At 37.3% G+C, this 9,508-nt stretch overlaps 1 protein-coding gene across 1 annotated transcript; it reads left to right on the forward strand.

Annotated features, from left to right (window-relative positions):
* LOC310634759 (vomeronasal type-2 receptor 26-like) lies at positions 1–8,159 on the forward strand (the record flags this gene model as incomplete). The annotated part of the gene is made up of 5 exons (XM_083353295.1): positions 1–282; positions 951–1,379; positions 2,404–2,631; positions 5,855–5,981; positions 7,255–8,159. The coding sequence occupies 5 exons, from the start codon at positions 1–3 to the stop codon at positions 8,157–8,159; spliced, it is 1,971 nt and encodes a 656-aa protein (XP_083209421.1).
* Between the last annotated feature and the right edge of the window lie 1,349 nt (positions 8,160–9,508).

Raw genomic sequence — 9,508 nt, forward strand, 5'->3', positions numbered from 1 at the left:
ATGAGCTTCTGGCACGTCCTGCCCTTCTTCTTTGCCACTCATGAGATCAACCAGAATCCAAAGCTGCTACCCAACATCACCCTGGGCTACAGCATCTATGAGAACTTTTTCAATGCAAGGATAACATACGAGGTCATGATGGACTTGCTGTCTACAGGGCAGGAGAATGTCCCAAACTACAGTTGTGGAAGACCAAATAACCTTCTGGCTGTGCTTGAAGGGACCGATTCGGAGCTCTTTCCTTCCATTTCAACTATGCTGGGCATCTACAAAATTCCACAAGTAGGAATGAACACTGAAGCTAATTTCATTTTGTAAAGTCTAATGATAGTCCAAAAGGGGTCAGGTCATAAATAAAATGATTTAGATGACAGAGCTTAAAGGACGCCTGAACTATTCTATTTTCATCAGGCATTCAAATACCTTACTTCATTCTTACATCATTGTATATCGTGATTGTTTTTAAAAGATAAACAGGTTACAAAGAGATTTTTCAACTGAACGAACCTCCACCCATAGCTCAAATGAAGTGCTGTCAATCATCCTTTGCATGGAATTTGCATCCTCTTTTCCCACCCTTCTGCCTCCTCTCCCTGTCTTCTGGTCACTGCAGTCTTGGGAGAAAAAAACAACAACTTTTCACCCTTATTCCAACCAATTCCAAACAAAATCTCTATATATTTTTAAAGCCTTTACAATAAAAGAGCACAGCAAAAAGAGAAACAGTGTAATACAGCAATTTGTTATTGGGGAAAGGAAAAAAAAGAATAGGACAAGAAAACAGCATATCTAATGAATAGTTCTGTGCAGTTGTATAACTTAGTGAATATAATTGACCAGCTGATATGTGAGTAGAGGGTTAGCATCAGAAAAAAAAAACCCTTAGAAGTAAGCACTTATTTTTGTCCTTAAGAGCAAAGCAATCAACCATCTTTTCTGTTTCACCTTAGATCAACTATGGGGTCATCAGCCACATTCCAGAGCAGAAATATAATTTCCCTTTTTTCTACCGGGTGAGTCCAAAACAAGAGCCTCCTCACTTGGCAATTATCAAGTTGCTCCTGCATTTCCGATGGACGTGGATTGGCCTTGTTGCTCCAGACAATGAAACCGGAGAAAAATTCAGAAGAACCTTTGTGCCAGAAGCCTTAAGGAAAGGTGTCTGTGTTGCCTTCTCAGAAAGCTTACCCATTTTTCTTAGATCAGGGAGGGATGAGTACATCCTTCAATATGTTAGCGACAGTAAAGTGAAAAGTATTGTTTGTCACTTGGACTTTCAGTCCTCATTAATACTAGCATTACTAATACCAAACATTGAAAAGACAAAAATCCTGTTTGAGGGAAAAGTATGGATTGCTACAGCTTTGTCAGATTTAAATGTGAGATTATTTTACCAATATGTTAATCTCCAGCATTACCATCTTTTATTATCCTTCTCAACTAAGGCAAAGAAATGGACACAATATCATGATTTTCTTTCACGTCATTTTGCTACAGCGAAGTTTGGGGAGGAAGCATTTCAGTGTTCTTATTCAAGCCCTTTGTTGTCTAAGAAAGTTTGGATCACATGCCTGGAAAAAGAGACCTGGGAAATCCCATCCCCAGATCTGGTTGCAAGAATCTTGTCTGAGGATGGCTCCAGTATTTCCACAACAATCCAGGTTGTGGCATCAGTCTCCAGTGCTGCCTTTTCCTCCCAAACGAGTAAGAGGAGGATGCCTTCTGGGGACCACCAGACACTCCAGATGGTTCAACCGTGGCATGTAATGCTTCTTCAATATTTTAATAATGGTTCCCTTTCAATTCTTACATGTTATCATAAAGATAAGCAGAGATGATGGGGATAACCCAAGAACAATTGCCTGTTTCTAATATTTGTTCTGACAAGATGAGACATTTTAGAGAGAGAGAAACAGATAGATTATGCTGCTGAATCTTCTAGATTAAGCCTGGTGTGCTGATTGAGGATGCTTGTGAGAATAGGTTATGAATTCTGAAGAGACTGGAAGGTTCTTTTCACAGTTGCTGAATAAATAAGCAGTAGGATGGGACAATAACCATCATGTTCTACTGAACTTCCATCATTGTTGCACAACATGTTTGGGATCTGAGATTACCAATTTCATAAAGCAGAGCAGGCTAAAATAATAAACTAAAAAGATCAGTATGTGTGTGAGAGGGAGAGACAGACAGACATAGACAGAGAGACAGAAAGAGTGGAAAGAGCCTGGGAGAAACAATGGGAGTGGGAAAGAAAGAGAGGGAGAGAGGTAATTAGAGAGAAAAATAGAATCTTCCTACCACATTTGCATACAGAAGCGCTGCGATAAAGTACCTCTGTTTTGACTTAGTGCTCAAATGAGAATGTATACATTGCAAGGATGATTCTCCATGTCTTTTCAGCTCCATCCATTTCTAAGAAACTTCCAGATTTACAATTTTTCTGTAAATGACGTTTATTTGGATGAGTATGGAATTTCCACTGCTGACTTTAGTATCGTGGACTGGGCAGTATTTCCCAACAAATCTGCTGCTGGGGTGATAATTGGGAATATTGAAAAAGAAGTCTCTTCAGACATCAAGATCTCAGTCGATGAGAGCGCCATCATATGGCCAACATCTTTTAACAAGGTAACCAAGTCTGCCTCTATGTGGGTTTTATTGTTCACCTGTTCCTATCTATCCATGTGATTTTGTGGTTTATCAGTCTTTTAACTTATATGGAGAGTCACCACAGCTAAAAGGATAGGTTGAAGGAGACTATTTCTCCTGTTCCTATCAAAAGATCTATTTTTATGATAAGAGATATCCAGTTTGACATCATAGCGATATAGATGTGGAGAGAGGAGAGCTCCATACCCCACAGCTGATTTCCTTCTGCCGGGCCAAAGGTTGCCCCGGAGAGGCGACAACAAAGGAGGAAACCCTCATTGATAATGGGCAAATGTCAGTTAGCCTATTTGATCCAAGGAAATCCCTCCAAACTGACAGAAGAAGGACAGACTGCATTCATGTAGTCTGATCAAGAGCTACTGACAGCTGGGAAGGGTGAGGACTAGCCCTACAAGAGGATCAATAACAGCATGTCGTGGAACTGGATGAGAAGATCCTGTTTCTAGCTATCATTTTTGAACACTATTCTCTGGAATACATAACAGGAAAATAATGGAAATGGAACACCAAAACGTTTGCTTGATAGGAGATTTTAATACAATTGTTGATAGAAAATTAGATTATAGAAGGAGCAAAGGAGGGGAAAAGGAAGAAAGACAGAATGGCAGAAGAAATTTCCATACAGGATACTTAGAGAGAAAGAAACCCTAAAAAGACCCAGTACACATTTTATTTGAATAGACATACAGTAAATCTTGGCCTAGAATTGATATGATATGGATGTCCCCTGAGCTAAGTACTAATATATATGAGATTGAGGTAAAACCTAACATTTGGGCAGACCATAATCCAATAAAGCTGACCCAGAAAGAGGTAAAGAAGAAATCAAGATGGAGTTTGAATCACTCCTTGTTAAAAGAGAAACACTTTGTAGAGTTATCAATAAAGGAAATGGAATTTTTCTTTAAAAAAAATAAAAAGGAAGAGATTTAAATTCAGAATACATGGGACACAGCCAAAGCGTATTTTAGAGGATGAGCTATAACATATATGGGTAAAAAGAACAAAGAAAAAAAGAACAATTTACAGCACTAAGAGAAGAATTGAAGAAACTGGAATTAGAATTACAAATACATCAAGAAAAGAAAATTGTGAAAAGACAAATGGAGACAGTGAAACATAAATTAAATTTAATAGAGTCAGAAGAATTGGCTCTACAAATAAAAAGGGTAAAACAAAATGTTTTTGAAAATGCAAACAAGCCAAGAAGGTGGTTGGCATATAAACTGAAAAAAGAAAGAGAGAAGAGACTGATAATAAACTACAAGATGAGAAGGGTGACTTACAATTCCAAACTGATGCAATTAAAAAAAGAAAGACTTTTATGAAAAATTATATAGAAGGAATTTCTCGAGAAAAAATGATACAATACTTTGAAAATGCAAACCTACCAAAAATACTAGAAAACCTAAAAAATATATAAAATGGAAAAATTACAATGATGGAAGTGATAAAAGCTATTAAAAAACCAGAAAAACGATAAAACCCCAGGACCGGATGGGCTACCAGCAGAGGTTTACAAATGTCTGCAAGATACATTAAGTCTACCAATGAAGGAAGTGTGTAACGAGGTATTATTAGAGGCCAAACTACCAAACACATGGATGGAAGCAAGTATTACTTTAATATCAAGAGAAGATTCAGATTTGACACAGATAAAAAATTATAGTCCAAAATCATTATTAGATGTGGATTATAATTTTTTTGCCTCAATAATAGCAGAGAGATTGAAAAGATTCTTGACTGAAATTACTATTCTTAGATTAGCAAAAATGTTTAAAAATATGTCTAGCAAATGTTGGAAATGTAATCAAAATCCCGGTACATATTATCACTTATGGTGGACATGTGTAAAAGCAAAAAAAAAAAAAAAAATTGGACTAAAATACATACTTGGTGAGAAAAGGTGTTAGGAAAACATGCAGATTTTAAACCTGAACTTTTTTTACTAGGCATAATGCCAGAAAAGTTTGATAAACAAAATGTATATTTAACATTACATGTATTAACCGCAGCAAGGATTGTGTTTGCACGGCACTGGAAAAATGAGATAACACCACCAAAGTAAGCAATAATTAAGAAAATATTGGACTGTGCAGAAATGGACAGACTCACATTGAGAATCAAAGGAAAAGAAGATACAGAATACTTCCAAATATAGAACTTATTTTTTATCAATGATTGGAAAAGCGGGACAGAGAGTAAGAATTTAACCATTATGTCTAGGCAAAAATCAACCCAGACAACACATTGTTCATTAAGCACAAATGAATTGTAATGATAGAAAACTAATAGAATACTTTTTTAAAAAATCTATTGCTTATGATGGGAATACCAGCATTGTTGTGATGTAGAACGGAAAACATGTTGTTGGCTATCCCAAAGCTGTTTGTAGCATGTAAGGAAACCTAGGAGCATCACAAACCAGTGAACTGGTCTTTGACACTGAGGGACTTACGGTAGGGCATTTTATTCAGTGGAATCTTTGGTGTTCTCTGAGCTTGGTTGTTTGTTTGCAGGTAATTTCACTGGTTAATTTCCCAACTAAGTAACATCATCAATGCCTGATGATAGCACTGATAATGTTATCTATTCAAGTAATGAAATATCTGCAAACAGGCAGTCAAAACCAGAGAACATCAAGGAATTTACAATTCAACCCTGAGTTACACAGATTTTCTTCTATTGAATCATTCAATGTTTTTTCAGAACTGGAGTCTTCTTTGAGACTGAGTTGATAGTAAATTGAGATCTAAGAAATACGTATTGTAAGAAGGCAGAGGAAATGTTGTGACAGATGGTGTTCTAGCAATTGCTAAGACAAGACGAAGTAACCCTTTGCTTTCCATGCTTTGGACTAGACTTTCCACAGTTTTGTATCTTTGACCAGTTGGCTGAAGCTGACAGGATCTGAAGCCCAAATGCAGAATAATCCTAGGATAATGATGATTGGACTGGAGAGTCAGCAGCTCTTTCTGAACATTAAGGGAACTCTGAGATCATAGCCTGCTAAAATGAAATTGTTAGTGGAGAAATTTCACTGAAACAAACATATTTTAATTGTATGTGGGAAAAGATCTTGAAAGTACCCTCTTGAATTCATGAACCCACTTTGGTGCTCACTTCCATTTTTAGAAGTAATCCCCTCATTCATACATTTCTCTGATTTTTTTCTGTTCAGAAGGTCCCCTTTTCTAGGTGTACGGAACGTTGCCTCCCAGGATATACCAAGCTGATGAGAGAGGGAGAACCAGTTTGTTGCTATGACTGTTCTCCATGTATGGAAGGAACCATCTCTGTGCAGGAAGGTAGGTAATTCAAGAACAAAAAAGCAGCACCAGTCTTTTATTCTAAGGATAATATGGTAGCAATAGGAATTGCAGTTAGACTTATTTACTGCTTCATAGTGCTTTACAGCATGCTCTAAGCATATTGCCCCTCAACAATCTGGGTCCTCATTTTACTGACCTTGAAAGGATGGAAGACTGATTCAACCTTGAGCTGGTCAGTATTGAACTCCAGGCAGTGGGCTGATTTAGCCTGCAATACTGCATTCTAATCACTGTACCACCACGGCTCTGGTATTAGCAAGATTTGTTCTCATATACCAATATACCATTATATTCAAGAAACAGACTAAAAACACTGCAAGAACTGTTCAGTGAAGGTAAAATTCACCATGGTGGATGTTTTCACAAGTTCCTGAAACAATAACAAGCAATCTTGAAAAATATTGAGAGACCTTAAGAAACATGACAGCATTTGAAACACCTATACAAAACAAACCTAACCTCAAATTCTAGTAAGATATTTTTTCTGGCAATTGCAAGAACAAATTTAGGAGAGAATTGGAAAAATAGATATTTTGTCAGTGATGTCAGATTGGGAGGTCACTTTGGAGAATATGCAGCAATGTCACAAATACCTACAGCATTGATTCCTGGCAGCATTAAGTCATGTGGACATGACCTCCCAGAATTCCTTGGGAGTCATGGAATTCAGGGAATTGGGGAATTTTGGCTGAGGAATTCTGGGAATTGAAGTGCACGTCTTAATGTTGTGTAGGTTGAGAAACACTGATCTACAGTATCTGTGATGAAGCTTAAGTAACTTTTTTTTAAAAAAATAGGTCTCGTATGTGGAACACATTGCACAGCAGGATATAAGCTTTAGAACATGATTTTTAATCAGAAAGTTGTGAGATGAATCAAAACTAATATCAGATGCCAGCAAGAATCTTTACACTTTAAAGTAAAACACAAACACAGAAACAAATAGATTATATGTGGAAGTGGTGTGTGTCTGTGTGTCTCTCTCTGTGTGTGTGTTTATTCTGCTCACAGCTTGGAGAAACAACAAAAGGGAAGAGAGGAATGTTTTCCATAAACATAATTATCTACTTTATTCATGCTTAGTAAGTAAGCATTTTTCCCTTGCATTTCATTATTCTAATCATATCATTTTTAAAAAAATAGAGAGAAAAAAACTTCATTGCTTTATCTACATCCTGCTTCTTGTCAGTTGGTCATGATGCGTGGAATACCATTGAATCACTATTTAAAAATTCGTTGTGTTTTTCAGATGTAGCCCAATGTGCAAAATGTCCACATGACCATCTCTCCAATGAGAAGCGGGATCAGTGTGTCCCCAAAGTTATAACTTTCCTGTCCTTCAGAGAAAACCTAGGTCTCATCCTAGCTGTCTCTGCCCTTTTTTTGTCTCTTATCACTGTCTTAGTTCTAGGAATTTTTATTAAATATCGAGAAACTCCCATAGTCAAAGCTAACAACCGTGATCTCACCTACATTCTTCTGATCTTTCTCTTGCTTTCCTTCTTGACTTCCCTTCTATTCATTGGTCAACCCAAGAAAGTGACCTGCCTTCTTCGACAAACTGCCTTCAGTGTTGTTTTCTCAGTTGCTGTGTCATCCTTGCTGGCCAAGACTATCATGGTGGTGATGGCATTTCTGGCCACAAAGCCAGGCAGCAAAATGAGGAAATGGCTGGGGAAATCTCTGGCCAATTTCATTATCTTCTCCTGCTCTGGTGTTCAGGTGGGCATCTGTTTCATATGGCTGGGAATCTTTCCCCCATTCCCAGATTCTGACTTGTATTCCCAAAAAGGGAAGATTGTACTGCAATGCAATGAAGGTTCAGTCATCATGTTCTATTCTGCCCTTGGCTACTTGGGCTTTCTGGCTTTCATTTGTTTCTTGGTGGCTTTTCTAGCCCGAAAACTACCAGGGGCCTTCAACGAAGCCAAGTGGATCACCTTCAGCATGCTGCTCTTCTGCAGTGTTTGGGTTTCTTTTGTCCCTGCCTACCTAAGCACCAAAGGAAAATACATGGTGGCTGTGCAGATCTTCTCCATCCTGACCTCCAGCCTGGGCTTACTTGGCTGCATCTTTGTCCCCAAATGTTACATCATCATTCTAAGACCTGAGATGAACTTGAAGGAGAATCTAATAATGAAAAATAATAAGTGAACTTGATTGTGGCAGTTATATTTTATCCAAATTATTGCTAAGTTAAAATAAGACATTACAAACAGTTATTTTTTCAACGCTGCTAACATCAAATGCTATTGCTTGACAAGAGATAAAGAAGTAGCCATTTCATATGTTAAACTTGTGTATTGCTTTAAAAGGTTGGGAGGGGGCATGAGTAGAATTTCACCTTCAAGGCCATCTCTCTAGGTAAAGAAGATAAGACCTTGGCGGATTTCCTAATGGAAGGGAAACTGATTCTTTAATTTAATTGGAGAATATGATTAATGACAAAATTAGAAAGGTGGAGAATTGTGTTTTAATATATTGTGCAAGGGGTGAAGATTTCAGATTCCAGCTTCCTTCGAAGAAGCATAAAGGACTTTTACGGTAAACAATGCCTCAAGTCAGTTGAAAAGCCCACACGTCAGAAACTTGACATATTTGTTCAAAGACTTTTTCTTCCTCCCATGTGATTAATCTTACTATCAATAAATAGCATAGTGAAGTTTGTTGATGTTTCCTCCACCAATTTAAAATCATGTTATTTGTCTTCTAATCTACATTTCTTCAATATCCATTCAATGTACGAGATGAATAAAGAAAGGAATGTACAGTGTTGTCACATTTCTTTACTGATCTGGAAACATACTGTTTAACTCTGTTTTGTTCAGAATCTGGCTTCGAGTCCTTGTGTAAATTTTTTAAAAGGACAAAGAGATATTGTCAGATTGTCAGTTCTCAAAAACATTCCATAGCTCAACATAATTTCTTTTAATTATTCATTTATTTTAAAAGATTTGTAATGCCACCTATCTTGTGATATATTTTATGTTTTATAATCTTCAAAAGCCATGATCTTAACAAGTATTGTTGTTTTCCGTTTATCCAATCAGGAAGTGACATCTGCTTTGCATACTTAATTTATCTTTCCAATTTCTATCCACCCTCTTTCTCCTGTCTCTCCAAATTTTAAGCTGGACCAGCCAAATGCATGTCGCTCAGCGTTCTATTCCCTAACAGCAGCAAGAAAATATGAGTCTCACTCAGGATTGTAGTTCTGAAGAGCAGAATGAGGATATGAGTCTCCCTCAGGGTTCTAGTCCCTAACATCTACATACTAGGCTGGTCCAGAGGGACTCTTTTCTCTAAAATCAGCAAGCAGGTCACTTCATCAGCCCTCATGACAACTGAACTGACCTTCAAAAATAAAAACGGAATTGCTTTTTTTCCTTTTACTGACTACAAAGGTTGGCTCACAGAAGCAGAATAGCAAAAATGCCAAGCAAATAAAAAGCAGGTCCCACAAGTTTTTGAAACCAATTTAGAGATGTTTTATCAAGAAAATT

Source organism: Vipera ursinii (assembly GCF_947247035.1).
Source record: "Vipera ursinii genome assembly, chromosome: 2".
NCBI lineage: Eukaryota > Metazoa > Chordata > Lepidosauria > Squamata > Viperidae > Vipera > Vipera ursinii.